General features: G+C 39.3%; 1 protein-coding gene across 1 annotated transcript in view; it reads right to left on the bottom strand.

Moving 5' to 3' along the window:
* Positions 1-1,461: 1,461 nt before the first annotated feature.
* Positions 1,462-23,814, bottom strand: part of NEK11 (NIMA related kinase 11) — a 102,919-nt gene continuing 80,566 nt past the window's right edge. The window contains exons 15-16 of the mRNA XM_082754524.1: positions 19,001-19,097; positions 1,462-2,026 (exon numbers count right to left, since the gene is read on the bottom strand). Coding sequence (XP_082610650.1) covers positions 1,822-2,026; positions 19,001-19,097 — 302 coding nt within the window. The 3' untranslated portion in view covers positions 1,462-1,821. The remainder of the gene's footprint in view (positions 2,027-19,000; positions 19,098-23,814) is intronic.

Genomic DNA, 23,814 nt, shown 5'->3' with positions numbered 1-23,814 from the left:
CTTGCATGCTCCAGGAAAAAGTCTGATGAGGTATTGCTCATTAATAAAAAGCAACTGCTTGCTTACAGAGTTTGTTTTTTGAATATTTTTTTTTTGATAAATTGGTCTGAATCATAGCCAGAGGTAAATGAAGTAGTCAAGGCTGTATTTGGCTGAGATTATTCCCACCATATGCCACTTACTTTTTGCTTTTTGAACATCCAAACACTCGTCTTCTTTTTTTTAAGTGTCCTTAAATGACATTGTGTGTAAAAAACATGGAACCAAGTACACAGACACAACACTAAGAAGGATGAAAACTGAAGCCTGACTGAGAATCTATGCTTCAGGCTGCCTCTCCTATGGGATCTGAACCACCACACGGAATTAAAATAAGTCTCCCTACCTCAGTGAACATCATGTTGGATTTCAGCCTCCAGTTTGTTACACCATGTACTCCCAACAGAAGCCGAAGTCAGATGTGTCAGGATCTTCTGTAACTTTGGTTGGAAGTGTAGCGCCACATCTTCCTAAGCCGGGCATGTCCTTTGATTCTGCTGCTTGTATTGCTGCTGAGGTAGATTAGGGTGACTACTTACCTTTCCCTTTGAGTCTCTTAAAGCATGTCAAAAAGATGGATCAGTACTACTGCTTAATTTACTACTAATCCCACTATCCTTAGTTGTAGTCCAAGTCAAGCAGCAACATTTTTTGATATTTACATTACGAATTTGCATTCATTTATTTGATTCAGTCCCTGAGTACTTGAAGAGTTGTGGCACAAAAGCAGAAATCATAGGTAATGGCTAGATGCCTGAAATAAACTTGGTGCACAATTCACTTGAGATTCTTCCATACATCATACCAATTAATTTTTTGTTACTGTTTTACATGGATGAAGGAGCTCAGAATGCAGAATAAAGAAGGAACAGGGAGAAGGAAATAATCAGGTATATTATCAGAGCATGATACATGTATATACTTGAAATCAGCAAAAGTATGATGCATATGAAGAAGGGAATATAAATGCTATGAAAAAAAGAAAGCAATATCCACGTGCAAGCCAAAAAAAAACCCAAAAAACTAGTTTATTGTTCCATGTGTGTACAGTGAATTTGATTTAAAACTCTCAAAAGCCACAATAAGGATTCTTACCTACCACAATCATCTACAGCTCAGACCTCATGTCTCTATCTCTATACACATAAAAATATATGATGATGTGGCCAAATATCTTTCTGTCTCTATGCATATATGTAAACAATTATACATGTATGCTTGTATCTGTACAGTTTCATTGGAAGGCACATGGATTAAATGCAGTCTTTTGAACAATGAATGATAACAAGACAATTTCTGGCTGAGTAGCCCAATGCATAGATACGTGTGTTCAAGGGTAAGTCTGACAAAGCACAAAAAAGACGTGCTTAAATGCCATGACGACCAGTTAGCACAGGAATCAACAGCAGCTGGAGTCTAATCCTGCACCATTTCCATCCCAGACAGCTTCACCAGTGACTGAGTGCAGGATTAAGCCTGCCCAGTGCCCAGGAGAATAGCTTTCTTAATGCTCTTAGTGGTGAAAAGGGGATGTTGATAACTGTGAATCCCCCACTCCACTGCCACAAACTGTTTTAATTCCTGCCCCTGCAAATGATACCATATTTACCCACTTCTCACTGTACAGACTGGACTCTCCATGAGTTTGCCCACCTGTTTGTGTACTGAGTTACCTCAGTAGTTTCCTCCAAATACCTCTAGGATTTGCTTGCTGGCCTGAAGAAGGCAGCTCACCACTTTCAGTCCTCCTTTCTGCTTCCCACACTGTTACTGTCAAACATTTTACAGCTGAAGATGTGCTTCTGAATCCTGTAGCTGTTCCTCAAAGTAGAGAAGCTGATCCACCTCAAAGCAATCACTTGCTCTGGAAACCATTTTCTCCAGGTATCTCCTGATTTCCTCCTCACTGGCCTTCTGCTGTCTTGCTTGCTTCAGATAGGTGTACACTTTCTCAAACACCTCTGCTCCCAGCTTCTGGATGGCAGATCTAAGAATACATATTACAAAAAGGTCAAGTCAAAGTTATCTCACATTACATATTAATACAAGCAATTGCTAGAACTTTTTTTTTTTTCTATGTTGTGGCTACTTTTGATTAAAATCATTAAAGAATACACCTTATTTGTGTGACAGTACAAGAAATATAAATTTCCTGTGCAATTTCTCTATGGCTGTGTTATACAAATAGCCCAGGAGTAAAAACCTGGACATAGTAAGTCCTGGGACATGCAGACATCATCGCTGCTAAAAAACAAAACCATTCTCACACCAAATCTGACATACTGCTTTAACCACAGCAAGTCCAGTACACGTCCATATATTATTGCCTCTGTATTTCATCAAAAACAAGAGAAGCAACCTTATACAGCCATAAACCAGCAGACTTTCATGAGAACAAACACATTTCAGAATTCATTGCTTTATTTTAGCTTCTATCTAATAACAAGGAACCTGTTGTACCAGATCAGCATGAGCTTACTGACATTTCTGTCTTTTCCTACAGCACTATCCTTTTATCAGTAGACAGGTCTGTAATTCAGTGACAAAGAGTACACTCACAGGAACTTAATGTTGATTTATAAAGATTCAACTGAGAACTGCAAGACAATGAACAGAACTTGTTTTTCTAAAGGCAAACATCTTTAAATTCGTATGTCAGAAGCCCTGACTAATGTAAAACATTCCAATCAGTGCTGGGTTCATAATATTTTGATGAAAATATTGGAGTAATTTTCCTTCAGCATATCAGAAAGTCTCTTCACATATGTCTGCCACAGCAACTGCGTTCACTTCCCTGTTTAAACAAACCGGCTTTGTCACAAGCACACCAAGCCAGTTTTCCTCCAGTTTCCTGCTGGATCTCAATGGTGCCAATCTATACAATGTCCACGGCAGGACTGGGATCCTGAATGACATCAAGCAAGAGGGTTTCCTGGCAAACGTGCTGTGCAGTGCTATGCAGACCTGATAGTGCTTATCTGGAAGAATTTATAGAATATAGCGGATGAGAGAATTTTGGGGTGAAGGGATTTCAAAAACAGCTCCTTGAGTGTGATTTATCCAAGAAATTCAAGGGTGTGAGCCAATTACTGGATGCAATGGCACCGCAATGCAGTGTAATGCTGACACACAAACGGCATGGCTGGCTGTGCAGCCTCATCCCTGATTTTTTCTTTTACTGATTTTTTGTGTTAGGGCTGCTGAGATTTGTTTTTCTTTTAGTGTCGAACTTGCATGTTCCAGAGGTAATGATGCCCTTCACTTAGTCAGGAAGTGAGTTGGGCTAACTGGGATCTCCTTACGTAGACATCAGCAATTTGTATTGAAAAACATCTTGTTTTGGTTAGGCAAACTCCTGGTAGGCAGCCTTTCCTCCCACCAGCATTTTGCTAGAGTTTCAAGAGCATTTGGGTGGTGCAATCATTTCTTTTTCAGGAAATCTATTGTGGCACGGAGACCTCTTCAATAAAGCTTCTTAGCGTAGCTAACAATGTTTCTCTGAAAAATGACTCTTACCTACAAAAAAATAAAAAACCAAACAACTGACGATATCTGTGATTCTAATGCTGTAGTGTATTTTTCAAGGATTAAACATACTGTGTGTCTAGCATGTGAAAGCATTTGATGCCTTAGCACTTTGCTTCGTGGAAATTCTTTTAGACAAAAAGGAAGTACTAGGAAATTCGCTGTATAGTTTTATAACATTTCAGCCTGAGTATCTGTGCTTTTGTTCCCTTTTCACTGACTTTCTGTTACATGCTGTTTTCTATAAATTTAGACTATGGTGAACTGGGAGGATGGACCCCAGAGTTGTCCCAGGATGGGAACTGTCACATTTATCATCACAGCAGCAAGCTACCTAGTATTTATAAGGGATTAGCAAGGTTCCTGAAAAATCCTAACATTAAGAACAGTAGGGCCTGCAGCTGATAAAAATGGACAATATACCCAATACATTTTCTTGCCTGAAAGAGAGCCTTGACGACTGCTCTGATCGCACAAGGAGGAAGCACTTCTCCTCACATCCCACCCACTGTCACTGTTTTGCAGCTTGGTCATACGCAGCCGTGGTTCACCTTTTGTCCATACACTACATATACGTCCTGCTGACTCCTGACAGGTCGGGAACTGGCAGCAGAGGCAGCTGAGACCCAGTGTGAGAAGCCATGGGGCCAGGCTGGGTTCTCTGCAAGTCCAAAGGTGACTCAGTCCTGCTTCCCATAACTAGAAACAGATTTTATTATTATTATTTTTTTCTTCAAATACTGCCTTCTAGGGGAAAACACAAACTGCTGAAAGTGATCAATTGCCAGAATCTGGCAACCTAAGGATTAGCTTAGTACAGAAGTCTAAATAGGGATTTGTTTGTCAAATAATGTACACTTCTTCACCAAACCTGAACATAAATATTATATTTCTCTTCAATGGTTAAAAATCAATACCTGAGAAGCTACCTTGAAACAACTACTGCTTCATTAGTGCCTTTACTGACCCCCCTCCATCCCTCCTAAACAAATATATTTTTTGTCAGTCCTTTCTATTTAAAAATGAAAAGTTAACCAAAGAAATACTCCCGAGGTATGTGTTTGCTTAATAAATGTGACCTGAAGATGGGAATCTTTTCAGTTTAGCTTGGCAGAACATGCAAATCAGCTAATCTGTATAATTGCTGGTACAATAAAATTAGGGAAAAAGTATTCATAGGTTGAAAATTAAGGGGTAGGTAACAAAAATTATAACCTCCTATTACAAAAGAACACATCAGACTCTATTTGGGCTTGAAAGCTGCATTAATGTGAGTCTGCTACCACATAATACATTTTCTGTGATGGGGACAGAAAAGCAGCAGCTAAGACAGTAAATTTTAAAGAGACATTACTGACTGAATCTTTTAGTATACCAATGGGGGATGAAGGGGTAAGTGACTTCCTAGAAAGCAAGGATTGCCCATTACCGCTCCGATTCTGTGCTAGTGGTTATTTTCCCATTCATGATAAGACCTACAGAGGCATAATTATGGATTTTTCACTATCCTTCTGTTCATAGTTCCTATTTCACAGGAGGTGTGGAACACCTGTATTTACAGCTCTGAAATAACTAACAGCCTCACTTTGGAATGCACTGTGAGAACCAGTACAGAGATCCCACTTACATTCCCACGTTTTCTGATTATCTGGTATTTACTCTCGTTATAGCTCACACACCTACAAACTCACTATTTTCTCCCAGAAATGAGCCATGATCCCTTTCTCAGTGCAGATACACAAGCTAAGGGGATACTCGACATCTGAGGTTGCATTACTCAGACAAGTTTTGTTGGCCAGAATCCCACCCTACGCTGTCCTAAATTGCTTTTCACTATGCTGAAATCAAAGCAGTTATGTCAGCTTCTACCATCCAAGGAGCTAGTCCAGGATGATAAACAGTAATGTGCTTAAATGAGGTATCTCAGATCCTCCTTGTGCAAACGAGCTCATGAGCAACTTCTGTGTTGCTTCACTGAGTTACAAAGACATACATATACCAAGGGATTCTTTGCTGGCATTTGAGCCCTGCAGTTCCTAACTTTTAGGCACCTCCTTCATGCAATAGCATTCACAGCTCTGTGGCTGAACCCTAAGCTCCCTGTACAATGCAGACACCGCAGAAAGGCATCCATGCAAAATATCAGCCCACCACAACTGAGGAAAGGGAAATCTCAAATCTGATGTCTGTCTGGCTTTAGTAAAGTTTGGAAGCACCTCTTCCCCTACAGGACTTGCAGCAGTTCAACATGACCACATAGGTACTCACTTGTTCTTTATCCCAGGTTAGAGCTTTCAGCCAGAGTCCTAAAAACCTAGGGGTAAAAAGAGATTTAAAACTACAACTCCCAGAGCTAATCACCAGGGGCACTGGGGAAAGAAGGACTCTCCTTCACCCTCATTTTGAATTGTATAAAAGTAGATGTATTGTGCCAGAAAAGAATGAGGAAGGATAAGTGTAGATAGATTGAGGACCAAGGACAACCAACACTGGAGGTGTGTGCAAATGTTGTTATCTGCGTGAAACAGTCCCTGGATAAAACACTGCCAGCACTCCTTGGAGTCTTTCAATCTTTGGGACTGAAATCCAGGTTACCATGTGTGAGTGCCCTGTGTGCCTACCTTCTCGCTGCAAATGGCAAGAAATTCAACAGTGAGCCCAACTTCCCCCACTCCTCCTGGCTGCAGAAGGCAGCCCCAATGCTCCAGGCAGAGGTGGAACAAGGCTGGGGACTTCCATAGCCTGGAGGCACGCTCTGACCACCTGCCTATTGGCTGGATAGCAGATATTGCCAGACTCCACACTGTCATCCTTGGAAGCTGTGCTTTGGAATAAAAAGCCTCATGCTGTCAGCTTCTGTTCAGCACAAAATCTAGAGAAAATTAACTAGAACAAGCCTCAAAGGCCACAGAGGCAGACAGATATCTGATTTGTGGCTAATGATATGGTTTTGGCATGAGATTAGCAGTTGGTTCTATCAAGGATAAGGTGCTTCGGAGCATGTGAGAAGCAGTATCAATATCAGCTAAATCATAGGTACTTAGTGCTTTGACTCACTGCCAGTGTTAGAGGGGAGCTAAATAGGAGCCTTCAGAACTGCAATTTTATACTCAGGGTGTCTAACTGTGCCTAAAAATGTGCCAAGTCATTTAGTAGATCTGGGCTCAAACGAATTTATCAGGATATCTGGTGATTTCCTACACATCAGTGCAAAATTACTAAAATTTGACAATATAATAATGTTGTGTTCTCAACTGGCTGATGAAGTTGTAAATCTTTCCCTGGGTGAACAAAGAATTTTCTATTATCCCGCGGGCCTTTATTTTGACTCTACTGCTACTAGCTATGTATTAATGTTTCTTTTCTGGTCTAGAGATCAATTACAATACACCTACCTTTATGCAGCACCAACAAAAGCCACAAAACAAGATTAATGCTTGAGTTTGCACTCTTCCATGCGCGTTAGCAGCTGGGTTAATATCTCTCAACAGCTTGTCATTGCCTGCCTTAAAGGATAACTATGACACAAATCAGCAGCTAAGGGGGTTTTCAGCTTCTCACTTGAGAATGTCATTCAGCATGATAGCAACTATCATTTAAAACCATTCTGCTCTCCCTCCTCCATCCCCAGAGGGAAGGAGCACTCTTCACAGAGCATTTTCACCGGTGCTTCAGGGAGTGGTGGTGTGGGTTATTCCTGGGAGCATGGAGGCTTGGCAGTTGCTGAGCCACCACATTCTGCACGAGACACAACTGAGCACACCACAGTGATACCATGGAAGTCCCCCTGGACCAGACATCAGCGATAACACATCATCTCTGCCATAGCAGACATCTAACATGCAGCTCCTAAGTCAATCACAGTAAAATTATTTGTTTATAAATCCTCACAGCTACTTCAATATCAACCTTAAAAAAAATAAGCTTTCTGGACAAGGAGCATCTGTCCAAGTGGGCATTTATTTATCCTTTCACACATGTTGTTTGCATCCTATACTGACAAGCATATTGTAAAGTAGGAGGCAAATCTATTGTGATTAGGGATCATGGGGCATAAAAGCCTGTGCAGAGATCTTTGAAATAATAATTTCAGCAGACTTCACTAAACTCTCCCTAAGTCAAACGTACTCTCATGGAGTCCAGCAGTGTTATTTAGGATTCCCATCAATACATCCAATTCTGATTTGTCCCTGAACATGCTTTCTAAACATTCATTTATCAACCTTATATTTCTATTTACAACAATGCAATCTTGCCACTTTGCAGCTAAACATTAGCAACATGAACCTTGGTGAAAATGATTGTTATATTTATCTCCTGAAATAACTTTCTGAAAAACAATCAGGAAATTACATATCTTTGATCTCATACAAAATACTGTTTTCTAACTGTACTAGAAAATCTTAAGAGTACCTGCTACAGCATCTCATGGTTCAGTAAATAGGTTTAACTCAATTACAACACAAAAGGTCCTTGTTCTCTCAAGTTACCTTCCTTTCATTCAGGATATTGACATTACTGACTGAATCACTACAACCTTTCTGGAACTTGAAAGAAGCTGCCCTGGGCTCAAAACTTCATTTGCAGCAAAGCTTGTTGGTTGCTCTGAAAAGACCCCTGGAGACCTGCAAAGAGAGGTGCACTATAAGCTCCATGATTTATTTTGTAGGAATTTACTTCTAAAGGTAGGGCACTTTCTAGTTCTAGCTGACAGATGTTTGGTCTTGGGAATGTGACATATATAGCAAAGTCTAAGAAAAGTGCGTATTAGAATAATAACAATAAAAAAGGTCAGAATTATTATATAAAAAGGTAGTAAAATAAAATCTGAATTATTAAGATTAGCCCCTACCTTCCACCTTCAAGCCTCAATGGACTTTGACTTTCATCGTATTACTGCTGAATGAAAATTTCTTCACTTGAAGACACAACGATAATTTTCATAATTCATCCTTAATTACTTCATAATTCCTGAATTAAAGCATCTTAATTTGATTGCAAACAAAACTCTCTGATGTCCTACTTCAAAGACTTGCAAAATCTAAAGCATATTTAGGACATGTTTTCCCATGAGATAAGAAGAATCTTATTATTTAAAGCTGTAGACACAGCTGAAGAAATATCAACAATAATATTCTCCATGCATTTCATTTTCTGAGATAAATGAATTTGTAAAATAGTAATTGAAGTTGACACCAGCTCTTGGAAGAACTGTGAATTAGAATTTAGAGCTGTTAGTTGAATACTAACTACTGAAATCAGAATAAAGTTTATGAGAAGGGGAAATTGCTTTTTGCTTTGTACTTCATGCACAATACCTAAGCCAAAACCCACAAGAAACTTACCCCATTAATTAATTTACACTGAGCATTTAAATCTTCATTGAATGTGAATGACTGAAAAAGTGGAATACTATCATAGGCCAATCACTTAGGGATAAAACCTTTATTCTGGGACAAACTGGTGGAAATTATAAGCCAAATCCTCACTGATCTAAAATAGACTTCATGACTCAGTGGGAGATAGGAGGAATTTCAGCAGAGTATTTCTCTCCCTCTGGAGCTGTGTGCCTAACCAATTTCCCACAGGAAAAAACAACAACAACAGCAACAAAACAACATACAACAACACATGGTGTCTTACATTTCTCTGAAAAAAGGCTTTGATTTTTCAGTGAAACAAGAAGCAGAAAAAAAGTAAATTTCATGATAAATAAAGAAGTACTCTGTGAGCCTATTCAAACTGTTTCAGCATTTCCCATTTTCCGTGCCAATCCTGTTCTCAGTGGGTAAATATACAAAATTATCTTAAACGATATCCTGTTTTTCACCAGCATCACAACATCCAGAGTCTCTGGCAGAACCACACAAGTCAATGAGTACTTCATACTAGAGAGAAAAAAGAAGAATTTACAATAATGGACAATAGACCTACAATTTTCAGAAAGGCCTAGGAAGGTTTATGTATTCAACTTCCTCTAGATCTCTATCAGGACAAGACAAGCTCTGTAAAGCTATTGAGATATTTAAAGAGGCAGATAGAGGTTTAGTCCCTTTTTTTCCCCTCACAAATAATAAATATATGGCACCTAAACACTTTTCAAAACAGCACCCTGGTTATTTCTCTATCTCAAATCTCTTGGAAAATCAAATATTACTGCATCTAACTGCCTGGAAATATGTCTTGTAAAAGACTAATGAAGATTTCTATTAACACTTACAGAAACACAGGAAGCATAATGTAGTATCTAAATAAGTTGTTTCACCTAGAAGACTCACAGAGACAAAACCCAAACTTGCTCTGAAACATTACCGAACCAGAGTAACTACCTCTTCTCTTCAGGATCAAAATCATACTTCTGCAGAAAAAAAAAGTTAATGTAGATACAAGTGTTACCTTACAACTAAGAGCTAGGTTAGGTGTTGCCTCAGTATCCTCTATTTGTGTCACAACTTTTGTCTGTGTCTGGTTAATGATTACACTGCAAATGGTTTGGTATCTCTACACCCTGAAGGCCCACAGCTCAGGAAAACAAGCCACTCAGCAGGGAGCTTTACTGAAGAAGACGGATCTGTGAAAAAGCCACCCCTGTGGCTGCTTTACCCTCAGAAGTGGCGGTTGCTTCCTTTGGAGCCATGAGAAATGTGGTGTTTTGGGTCTGCTAACCTCTCTTTCACACGGGATTGTTTGCACATTGCCCCGCTCTCTGCTATTTTACCCTGTGAGCTATTTTTTGTTATACCAGTTCTGCATTGCTCACCTCCTTCAACATGGGAATATGAGATTTATACCTTAACGACTCACAGATGTGTAAGAAAGAAATTACTGTATGATGACTGAGGAAAAAAATGGTTAAGGAAAGAAGGAAATGGACTGATTTTTCTTCCAAATAATTACACTACTGCAGTTGCAAGCAGATGAGGACAAAAACAATACAGGAAACAGTAAACATCAGCAGTCCTAGCAAAAGTTTGCTGAAAGCCCTTTGTGTATTCACTACCTGTATTCACTACCTGTATTACTTCCTCTGTGAACCTTCCAAGGTCACTGTGCTGCATCTAGCAAACACTGCCAAGATTCTGCAAGTGTTTCTATATTGAAAACAGACTACATAATTAATGTCACGTGAGCTCATTCTCACATTTGGAAACTATTGACGAAATCAAGGCACTAGAAAACAGAACAGCTCAATCCATGTATTAAAAATGCACAGCATGAGGAACTAGGGAAATCATGCTTTTTGTGCAAAACAAAAAGATGTATTAGTATAATTGTAATGTTTTGAGTGTTTGGGGATACTTGACATTTTAAAATGAATGAGTCTATACTTATAATTATGTGTTTTATAACTTGAATACAATTTTCAGACTGGATGAAAACTCTCTACTGCTAAAGCAATTATGACATTACTCTCCACTTAAAAAAAAAAAAAAATCCTTAGAAATTTAGGATAACAGAAAGGTTTATGGATCTATGAAATGCAGCTCAGTAAAGAAGCTGAAAAAGTCTGGTTCCAAGTAAAAAAAAAAGTCTGTATCCAAGTAAATTCACAAAATCTTATACTTAATTTCAAGGGTTGGGCCTGAGGCTTAATATTGGGCAAACAGAGCACCAGGATGAGCATCCCAATACAATACATTACAGTTTAATTGTACCCTTTTGTATATCAGCTAATAGATCCACTACCAAGTTCATTCTCTTTATGTATTCAAAGTGAATCACAGCAAATGCAAAGCTGCTAAGAACAGCTAAAGAGATGGCATTGGCAGCTGGCATGTTCTTCCCATCCCCAGTTGCAGGATGGGAAGGAATAAGAATAATCTATGAAAGAATAATCTATGGCTTTCAAGAAGTGAAAGTACCAGCAAAAGCACAGTGAATGGTCACCCGCCCTAACTTTATACACTTACCTTAGTTGGCTACCACCATAGGCACCAGCATGACAGAAATGAAATTTATCTTCCAAGGAAATTCAGAATAGGAGCTTACAACATATGTCTTGAACTATCCTGTGTCTTTCCACACAGAGAGCCCAGAGAAGTTTGCAGGCTCCCCGGAAAGGTTTTTAAAACTGGGAACTGTGAATATCCTCCTTTGTGGCTACTCTGTTCAATGCCTGATTAAGCCAGGCAGTTGAATATTTGCATAACTTTAAGCATCTGTTGTCTTTCTGAAGACAAAGGACTACCTGTGTTTAATATTATTTATATGCTGAATTACTTTGCTAAACTGGGACTTCAATCTTTGGCACCTTTACTAGGACAACAAGAGCAACTAAACATAACATTTGTGGCCAGTTTTATGACATATAGCAAATAGGGCTACAAAACGGTGAAGGGTCTAGAGGGGAAGATGTGTGAGGAGTGGCTAAAGTCACTTAGTTTGTTCAGCCCAGAGAAGACAAGACTGAGTGGTGGCCTCATGGTGGCCTGCAGCTCATGAGTGGAGTGGAGGAGAAGGCACTGAGCTCTTCTCTCTGGTGACAGGCTGGATGTTAGGAAAAGGCTCTTAACCCAAAAGGTGATCGGGCCCTGGAACAGGCTTCCCAGGGAAGTGGTCATGGTACCGAGTCTGCTGGAGTTCAAGAAGCATTTGGACAACACTTTCAGATATATGGTCTGATTTTTGGGTGGTCCTGTATGGCCCCAGGGGTTGGACTTGATGATCCTGGTGAATCCCTTCAAAATTGGGATATTCTGTGATTCTATGATTCTAAATAACCTAGTATTGATTTAATTTATGCTACATGGCTGAAGGTTTTGTACTGGAGACAACTTCAGAGAAGCCAACACACGTCCTATTCTACAGACTGGGTAAAAATTCCAAGACCATTTACATTAGTGATCTGCAACTTCAAAATGTAATCCCGCTTTCCAAAATCATCAGGCTGGAGAGATACATACACAATATCTCCAAAAGCAAACAAAAATAATGGTAAAAACACACTGTTCTTGCCAAATACTTGTCAGTAGCATCTGTTCAGTTCCTACATTGCTCATAGCTGGCAGGGCTGCACATTACAATCTATATAATCAGTACATCCCCATCTAACAAATTATGGATCACTTGCAATTTTCACTTAGCTCAGATGCACTGGAGAACTAGCACAACTTTCCATCTTTTCCTTCCAACAGATACCGCTAGGATGAAACGTTCTTGAGAATAATAAGAGGTCCTAAACCTGAACAGCCACTAAAATTGAAGGCAAACAATTATAATATTCTGCATGTGGGATGAGTGCTCTTGACTGTTTTAAAGACAATATCACTTCCAAATTAACAGTACAGAACTTCTGTCTCATTACAGTGCAGAATTTCTGTCCCATTACAGCACAGAAACACACATTCAACCTGCAGGTGTGATATCTGAGGCTTGCTAATTATTTTGCCATTGCTCTCTGTGTGATTCTGCGTGTATTAGGCAGAAAAGGAGAAGCCACTAGTAATGAACTATTTCTAGAGAAAATTGGATCTAATCAAATATTTTTTTTTATTTCCTGTATGGGCGCTAGGCAAGGTCTAAATGAACATGATGGGTTTTCCAAGATTTACAAAATTTCACTTATCTCCAGACCTACCACTCTAATCTTGAAGATGTGATTTGATGCAACTGTATACCAGGCATCACACTGGTCTAGATGTGAGGACAAAATGCTATGTGCATGCAGACTGAATAAGAATCAGGAGAGTATCCCAGAGGAGTCCTAGAGATTAGGACCCTACCACGCCCTAAATGCTTAAGAGATGGAGACTGGTCTTTGAAAATGAAGTGTGAGAAAATCTGTGGCAAGGACGATGAATATGATACTAATATGTTGTCTTAGCCCACAGAAAGCAAAAAGCTACTATTATGCTGTAAGCTGTCTTGGGATCACCACACAGAAATTACTACCAGAAAATGGAGTGTTGAACAGAATAGCTGAAGTGTGTATAAGAGGAAATCTCATGCTCAAAAACATGGATCAATATCCTCCAGAATAATATCCTCTACCTGGCTGCAAAAATCAGTCATAGCTCAGCCAATGACAATACCAAATTTGTCTCTTGCCTGCAGGAAAACATCTTAGTCCTCATGCATATTTACATTATGATTCCTTCAACATGACAGTCAATAGCAATCAAGGTCTCTGTGATTTTTTAATTTTGGTCTAAAACCCCAATTAACTTTTCTATATTTACTGCATTTTGCTTCACCTAAAGGTATCTTCAGTGATGTCAATAACTAAAACAGTTTCAGTAGGCTAAGAGTTGGTCCTGATGAAGGGCCACCCAACATTTAATAAAACACTAAATCTAATAGTTTCTTTACAGCAATACTTCAAAAATATGTGGAAATAAACATATACAAAGTCTTCTATGCTTTAGGCATTTTAGGACTACTTATCTTACAGAATATCCACTGCCTATTCAATCACTTCAGGATGACCTTTCTTTCTGAATTTTTAAGATGAATGATACATTTGATGACAATGTCACAAGCAAAAGAAGGATATATGCATACAGCTCATGAGCCTAAGCCAATAGTGTTATAAGCATTCACAGGAATAGAATAAAAATATCACTAAATGCCTTTCCTCTATGACTTCTGAAAGACAACTTTACTTACACTCAGCGGGTGATGATGAAGCCTTTTGCCTGATCATGGTATGCAGCTGTGTATAAGACTTCAGGGACTGACTAAGAGGTGCTTACTGCTGTGCTAAAGGATTTTAATTTACTTAAAAATTGGGGCATAAAAGACTTTTCCTTTTACTGGCATGCATTTTATTGAATTCTAAATTGCATATTAAAGTTCACTGCTATTAAAATGACTCATTGTATGTATTCATGGATACCTCCACAAAGGAGCACAAAGTATGCTGTACTAACATTTTTTTTCCTGCATTTTCTACATTTTTATTTCTTTTCATATTTTCAGGACAGAGAGGACAAGACATAAATTTTATTCTATAGATATTCAATTATGAAAAAAAAACAAACAGACTTACTCTGTAAAACACAAATTCTCATTTTATAAAGCTCAAGAAATGAATTTTTACTACAGTGATGAGAAGGCTTCAAAGGGAAGCCTCTACTCACTGGACACTTGGGAAACAAATGCTACTTAATAAAGGGAGGTGAAACTGTGAATATAATCACTGTACCAAAACTTGAATAAGGCTTTTTCTTTTCCACAAATTTCAGCACACGCCTGTCTAATTTCTCACCATCTCTTTTCCATTTTAGGTCATGAAACCCTGCAGTCAGATCTCAAGCATGCATCGTAAGACTTTCCACGGAGCTGTGAAGAGCCATCTGAGATGGTCACATACTTGGAAAGAAGTAAGACACAGCAAGATGAAAAGAAGCAGAAAAGTATTTTCAGTTCCACATCTAAACGTGCTGGGTCTGTCTCTTTTTATGTGGATTTTGACCTCTTTAGCCTCTTATAAGCTACAACAGCTATCAGTGCTGTTAGTTTATAACTGAAGAAAGCACTTGGTTTTGTCCACCAAGCTTTTCAGACACTGGCAGAATGCAAGCAGCATTTGCTACAACTCCTCTAGGTTTTCCCTAGGGACAAAGCCAATCTTTCAGGCAATTAGTACTAACAAAGCTCCTGATATCTTGCAAAGAAGGCTTTTCCAAGCTTTATGAACCTCAATGAAAAAAAAAATAGAAAATGAAAAAAGGAATAGGTGGTATAACAATTTTATATGATGGAAACAAATGCTTGGCTACAGGAGTTGTTTCTGAAGAACAGCGTGGCTCTCTTCTGAGTTGCATTGTTGGAAATTCTCTGTAGAGGAGCATCACTGGAACTGCCACTAATTTTTCCTCATTTATCTCTGTGGTGAAGACAATATGGCTCTACATAGCATGTGAGAGTATAGCTTATTAGACTGCAGCATGCAATACTGTCAGGAATAGGAACCACCGTGAAAATGAGATGGTGGCCGGGACAGAAAATACTCCTCCTGTTTCCTGCATCTAACAAGATTCCTAAGCCTAAAAACCCAATATGAGGGATATGAGTCACAGAACTCTGATTTATCTACTTGGCTGACTTCCCACCATTAGCAGGCAAAGCTGTGAAGGAGCATAATAAGAAAAAGCTCGGATAACCTTTGCAGGAACTAGTTCAAAAAACTGAGATTTCTCATCAACACTGTAGAAGATCCTAATACTGAAATTGTTAGCACCGAGGTAGAAATTTTTGCTGAGAGCATGAACTACACTTGAAAGATAAAGTTAAATTTCTGCTGCTATAAACTTTATAATGAATACTGATACCAATTATAACAAGCTAGAAATTATTGTCAACCAGAGTAGGTGATTTTACCATAACTTTTACAGAGAGGACAGCAATTCAAAATGTTGGAACAGGGTGTGAAATAGGGATTGGAAAAAAGATGTTAGAGGAAACATTCAGGGACTTAAGTGAAGGAAGCTGGTGACTGTATCATAAACACTATTAGGCTGCCTATAGATTAAGCCCTGAGCAACTTGTTTTATTTAAAATAGGAGATGAAGGACACCTACCTACCTTATTCAAGAACATTAGTGGCTTCCTTCTATACTCCTGTAAAGGCTTTTAGCACAACTTCCTGATACCTTCTCACATGAATATATGTATGAAGCCCTGCACAAGAATACACTTGAAGCTACCTAAATTGGCACTCTGAAATCCAGCAATTCTCTGCACTGTCAAAGAACACATTCAGTGCAACACACTGCGATGACTCAAGCAATGAGCACATCACACCTTGTCAGGAGAATGTCCTTCTGCAGCTGTTTGCAAGCCCACATCATTCACGTGTCAAAAATAGTTAAAGGCCCATTTGCTGTTAAACCTTATGTTCATTTTATACGAATCTACCATTTTATCAGAGCTAATGAAAGAGTTTTTTTTTTTGTTAATGTTATTTGTAATATTTAGGTATAATGATTACTTTCTGAGCAATTCATGACATAAAGAAGAGTTTCCCTCATCACCATCTATTGTTGTTGGTGCCAATCCCAAACTTTTATATTTCTGTTTCTGCACTTCCACATTGTTTCCACTGCTCTTCTCCATTTCCTTGCAAGAACTCCAGCTACTCATTTCCTATGAAACAACAACAAAGAAAAAACATATTCTCTCTTTCACTAGAAGATGTCAACTCAAGACCCCAAAATAAGTCTATGGTTTCCTGAGTGAAACTGAATAGCACAAATCTAAATTATTTAAGCCTTGCCTAAGTGGCTCTGCTGTGCAGATGAAGTACAACACATCATGTGAAGTTTGCTGAGGAATGAACAGAGCAGCTGAGGCTACATGCATCATCCTGCACTCAGATGTACTCCCTTCTTACCGCTAAAAAATCCTCCACTGTGCTATACATGCAGTATGGTCACATGTGAGAATTTGTAAAGATCTCCTTGTGTATGGGTGTACTGGGTAACGTGCCTGTGCTCACTCACTTGTTCCTTAACACTAACTTTCAAGCATGCTAGCTCACCTTTAGATATTTAGATATCTAGATATTCAGGTATCACACAGCCATACTACATCTAGAAGAAAGAAAAATAACCTGAGTAGATATTTTGATAGAGTTATTTAAACTAGCTATTATAGTTCACAAGAAGAGATCTGCAGTCTTATTTAAAAAAAAAAAAAAAAAAAAAGCAAAACCAAAACATTCTTCCTTCTCCCCTTGCCCCTCTCTTCCTCCCTTCCTCCACCCCCCAAGTTTTTCTCTTAATAAATTTAATTTTAAAATGGTGCACAGGTATGGCTCACAGATGCAGTCTGCCAGATGTTCTCAAGATGCCAGCTGGGTGGGCATTGTGGCCCACACACCCAGCTGACTGTTCAGGAATTAAATGACTAGGAAAGTGTTCCAAAACTGTGAGGTCTAATGCATTAAATGTGAATTACTGAAGTTAATCAGCCTTTTCATTAGCATATGACTGTTTTATAAATTATGCTGAGGCATGTCATTTCCAAAGGATCATACAACAGAACTCCCAATTTTTTCATTATTTAACTGCTGCTACATGCTGATCCTCTCAGAACCAACAAACTTTGAAAACTGAGAAACAGCACTGAAAAATAGACTTTGATAAAAGTAATTTAATCATACCTGATCCCTAAAGATGATGACCATGAAGTTCAAATGGTTTGTCCTGTAACTCTGAAAACACAAGGTGAAGGTTGGAAGACAGGTGTTTGACTAAACAAACTCGCCTTGCAACTAGCTGGTGCAACATGATGTGGGTTTTTGGATTTTAAAAGTACTTCCCATGAAAAGAGAATGGAAAAGAATCAGGCTGGCAGACTGTGAAGCCTGCTGACTGGTTTCACAGTAAAGACTAAGTCACGAAGTGAAACACTAAGAACAGCTGCTTCTTGAAATACCATAAAACTGAAAACCTTCAATCTGGAGTAAATCTGATTGGTATTTCTCTTCAATACATGGTGCATTTTGCACTGTGATGTATTTTACACAGTGATTGGCATCCATGCTGTTACAGTTGCATTAATTTTCTTTAGTGGACTGACTCAAATAACCACCAGCATTAACTGTTTGGACTCACTTGTATTCTGACAACACGCACCACGTACCTGACACTGCCCACCCACACCACAGAGAAGTGCCCTTTTTTTAAAACAGCTTGCAATCTGAAATCAGTTGAATGTTGCAACACTGCAAAGAAAACCTGAGTTCAGACATAATGCATAGCATTATGATTATCAGATAAGTATCTAAATTAGAGTGCAGTAAATCTTGGAAGGCCAGAAATTACTGACAATTTACTGGAAGATGCTCAAGATAGATTAACCAGTACATTATAGAAAGGAAGCACGGATCTTTGTTTTACCGAGACACTGAAATCTTTATTAATAAAGTTTGGGCTTTAATGATGATGAAAGCAATCAGACAGAGTTTCAAAGATAGCTGCACATGTAACTTCCCTTGTCTCATTTGACAATCAAAGGCAGCAGCAATCACATTTGGTTTTAAACAGCATATCATCATGAAAAACAAACCTTAGCCTTTCCATGCAAGAATGAAGTGTGGGTGGAGGAGCAAACATGATGGGAACATGGAGATCAGCAACTGATTTATGATTTATGGGCATGAGTTGAGCTAATAAAGAAAGAGAAGTTGAGAATGATCTAGACAGCAGTGAAGACATACCGGAAAGGATGACCGTACTCGTGCAGATTATAAGAAAATAATCAGAAGTGACAGTCAACCTTCATCCTCTGTTGAGGCAAGTATGCATCTGATTTGGAAAGAATAGTTTAGCATCCACTTCATGTTGTTGCAGGAACATTTGTTTTGTTGTGTTTTTTTTTTTTTTTTTTTTTTGGGGGGGGGGCAACACATGTTTTTATTTAGTGTGTTCTGCTGTTTTTCAAATCCCCCCTCTTTCCCTAGACATTGGTAACACAAAAATATGTTACTTACTCCCTCATGCGTTTCAGTTTGGTCTCAGCCATAGTGCTGTTGAGAGCTCTGAATCCCTGGGGAGTCCCTGGAGCCACTCTGGTGACAGTTCCCGAGCCTACAAATCAATGCAGACACACAACCTTATTCACCTTCATCCCCTGAGCACTACTGCAGAGTCAAGGGCAGTTGGGAGGAGGAACACTATTCCTGTTCCTCACAAGGTGCCACATTAATTAAATATGAATTAGATTATTAAATGCCTATTAAAAACAACTCCTTTCTTAGGGACGTGTAGATTTATAGCTCAAAGGCAACAAAATTGTAATGTGAATTTTCCTGCTGTGTAGCAAACAGAGAATTACATTACAACGGAAGAGACAGTTACCCAAGGAAGTGCTGGCACTGATAAATATTCAACAAAATGAAGTTGACTAGGACAATATTTATTTTTCTCCATTGTTCTTTCCCTTATTTGTAAGAGAAAGAACCATCTTCCTAACAGGCAAGTCTCTGCTTTGGCTTGCTTACAATGTAAAATGACAGTATTTTACCAATCAGACAGTAAATTGACTTACGACATCACTTTTCCTTTCAGATGAAGGTAGTCCTTAAATCCTTTATATATATATACAGACATACATATATACATATGAGGAATATGAGAAATATACATATGCCCCTCTCTCCCCCTACTTTCTGTTCACTTCACTTGCCTTGTGGGTTGTTGCAACATTTAATGACCTAATAGTCATAGAAGACCATGGTTTTCATCTACAGGAACCTAGATCTGCTCAGTCACACAGGACTGTCAAGGTTGTCACAGAATCACACAGAATCACAGAATTTCTAGGTTGGAAGAGACCTCAAGATCACCGAGTCCAACCTCTGACCTAACGCTAGCAGTCCCCACTAAACCATATCCCTAAGCTCTACATCTAAACGTCTTTTGAAGACTTCCAGGGATGGTGACTCCACCACTTCCCTGGGCAGCCTGTTCCAATGCCTCACAACCCTTTCAGTAAAGAAGTTCTTCCTAACATCTAACCTAAAACTCCCCTGGCTCAACTTAAGCCCATTCCCCCTCGTCCTGTCACCAGGCACGTGGGAGAACAGACCAACCCCCACCTCGCTACAGCCTCCCTTGAGGTACCCATAGAGAGCGATAAGGTCGCCCCTGAGCCTCCTCTTCTCCAGGCTGAACAAGCCCAGCTCCCTCAGCCACTCCTCGTAGGACTTGTTCTCCAGGCCCCTCACCAGCTTCGTCGCCCTTCTCTGAACCCGCTCAAGCACCTCGATGTCCTTCTTGTAGCGAGGGGCCCAAAACTGAACACAGTACTCGAGGTGCGGCCTCACCAGAGCTGAGTACAGGGGGACGATCACCTCCCTAGCCCTGCTGGTCACACTGTTCCTGATACAAGCCAGGATGCCGTTGGCCTTCTTGGCCACCTGAGCACACTGCTGGCTCATATTCAGCCGACTATCCACCATCACTCCCAGGTCCTTCTCTGCCTGGCAGCTCTCCAACCATTCCTCTCCTAGCCTGTAGCTCTGCTTGGGGTTATTGCGCCCCAGGTGCAGGACCCGGCACTTGGCCTTGTTGAACTTCATGCAGTTGACCTCAGCCCATCGGTGCAGCCTATCCAGATCCTCCTGCAGAGCCTTCCTACCCTCAAGCAGATCGACACACGCACCTAGCTTGGTGTCATCTGCAAACTTACTGAGGGTGCACTCAATGCCCTCGTCCAGATCATCGATGAAGATATTAAAGAGGACTGGCCCCAGCACCGAGCCCTGGGGGACGCCACTAGTGACTGGCCTCCAACTGGACTTGGCTCCATTCACCATGGGCCCGGCTATCCAGCCAGTTAGATCAAATATCCAGTCAGATCAAATATCCTGCAATTTTATGTCACCATTACATCACACAAGCCCCTGCCTAACCTGACCAACCTTCAGGTTCAAGTTAGTGATTTATTTATTTATTGCCCCTACTGCCTCCATTGGAAGACAATTTCAGAGCCTCACTGTGACCTACTGGCTAAAACCCCTCCTCCAACTTCAAACCAAAATTTATTTACTGGCCAGCTTGTGCTCATTTTTCTCCTGTGTCAGTCTTTTTTTTTTTTTGACTTGGTTCTTCCCTTCCCTTTAACATATTCCTTTCATTTATTTGTATTTGGAAAAATAAAGATCCTGCTTTCAGCTTTCACTTCCTAAACCAAGCAAAGCAGCTTTTTTTTTTTTTTTTTTTTTTTTTTTTTTTCCTTGCAGATTATTTGATATTAGGATTACACTTCCAAGCTCTGAGCAGACACAGCGGGGCTCTGCATAGGGTATGAATAAGCCAAAAGTCACACAAACAAGTTAACGCAATGCCTGGTCAGCATGAACACACTCTTCCCTCCTGGCAGGGGGTTTTTAGCTTGGACTCCACTGGGTTTTAGCTTGAATTTCATTAACATTGATCATGTACAGCCAGAAGGAGTTTGCAGCTACTTTTCCTCTATAAGCAATGCAGACACCCCCATAGAGTACTGAAGGCTTCTCGTGCATGCATAACCATAACCTTCCCAGGAGTTAAGCTCCTATGTCTTACATGGTTATAGATCCCGACCATAGAAATTTGAACACTGAGAGTAAACTTTCCATCCTGAAGGACCCAACTGAATCCCTCACAGTGAGCATCTGCTGGATTTAGAGCTTTACAAGTGAACATAGGAAGCTGGCATGGAGAGAGACTACAGAAGAAATGGATTCCTGACTCCATTGTCTAGCTATGGAAAAAAATGTTTGACTTTTTAAAATATTTTCTTAACTTCTCTGACTACTTAATGTCTAATAGTTGTCTGGTATTACAACTGAGGTATAGATAAGATAAAAAATGACAAGCTCAGTTCTTATGACCAGCCAATAACTTCAGACACCACTCTATTTACTCTAATACCACACATGTGTATCCATACATTTTAACATGTGGTCTTTAAGCATTCAACTACTTTAGCAGTACTGAAGAATTCAGATATCCACAGAGTGGCCCCAAGGAAGCTTCAAGTACTGCAAAGCGATGTTCATGACTTACCAGATGGCTCACTCCTCATTGAGTTGGTAGAGAATTAGGGTCCAGATGTGAGGATTTGGGCTTTGATATCATTGTCAGACTTCAAAAGCATTAAAAAAAGTTTTGCCCTGAGCACCAATGGTCTAAGCAAAATGTACTTTTTGCATTCATTCAAGACAGAGTATATTTAATAACAGACCCCACCTAAATTCTGATATTACTATTATTACAGGATATATCATTGTGGTAAGAGCTCAGCATACTCTTTCTGCTTAGTGGGTTCAGTCTATTTATTGCTACAATACTTTATCTCCCTCTCCTCTGACATTTCATTATTAAAGACATCCTTCTTGTTTTTCTGTCTTTTTTTTCTTTTTTTTTTTTTTTTTTTTTTTCTCCCCCCCCCACCCCCCGGGATTCCAGGCTAAATAATTCGTACTTTGTCTACTCTCCACATTGGCAGTTGGCCAAACAAACCTTCCTCTCTAAATACAAACTAATATCTATCTTTCTGTCCATTAAATATGATCTTCTGGGTACTGTGAAGTAGCTGAAAGGACTACAGATTGTAGGATGCTGCAAAGCTGTGGTTAGTCATAAAAAATGAGTTCTCGGTGAAAACCACTAAGAGCTTTTCACATTGTTGCTATGAAAAACGTCAAAACTTTTTCTAGAATGATTCATAACCCACACCAACTTCTATATCACAGGCATTTTCGTAGAAGCATTTACTTGATTAATAATATATTTTGCACCCAGCTTTCAGCAGTTTGTCTACCCATACATCAACACAGAACATGTAACTATGCTTCTTCAAAAAGTGGCCAAGTAACTATTTGCATTTTTATGCAATTTATCATTCTTAATTCTTTAAACAAAATCAAATAAAACAACAATAACATTGATGTTTTAAAACCAAGTACTGGCACTTTCTAAACGTGCTTAAAAGATGAATACTCTCCCAGTCTTTAGCCTAATACAACATAAAACAACATAGGGCAAAATTGTTCTCTTGGGTCACAGAGCGCCATTTTCAAGGCCCTCATTGCATCCTTTCCACTCTGTCTAAGGGAAAAAAGACGAAAGGTTCTGTAGGGAAAGAAATACTGTGTCTCACATTTATTCACAGATACAGTTAAAAAGGATGATTATGATTAGCCAATGAGACTTCTATACATTATGTCCCAAACGAATTCCTACCTACATTTCTACTAAAAACCCAGTAAGTGGTGATAGACATCTCTTGGTAAGTCATTATATGTTAAGAAACTATTAAATCCACTGAATCATACATTTCTAGTTTGGATTTGTTTTTTTCAGCTTTCACTTCTACATTAAGATCCTCCAATGCCTTTTCCTACAAGATCGAAAAACTCCTTAGAAACAGATGTATTTTCCTGAGTTTAAAATATTTATAATAATACAAAGTGACCAAATTGCCTCTAACTTTCTCCTCTTTTAAACTAAGCAGACTTAATACATTTTAAAGACAGTTTTTCAAACTTTCTTTCATTTTGAAGCTCTGTTCTGGGATCTCCCCAGTTTTTCAAACTTTACCGGTGTGTACTGTGATATTTCAAATCTACCCCCCACAGAGCTGTGTAGCTAACCCCAAATGAACCTTGTACTGCACTGAAGTGCTGGTATTCACAGTGATTCAGTGGGAACTCCTGGGGAGAAAACTCAGTTACTTTAAAAAATCCCAGGCTTTTACCATTCAGTACTGAGGTTTTATACAGAAGAAACTTCACCTGTGGAAAAACAATGCATATTT

The sequence above is a fragment of the Aythya marila genome, assembly GCF_965140915.1.
Source record: "Aythya marila genome assembly, chromosome: 2".
NCBI classification, from domain to species: domain Eukaryota; kingdom Metazoa; phylum Chordata; class Aves; order Anseriformes; family Anatidae; genus Aythya; species Aythya marila.
Note: the sequence above shows the minus strand (reverse complement) of the source record. Positions and strands in the feature narration are given on the sequence as shown.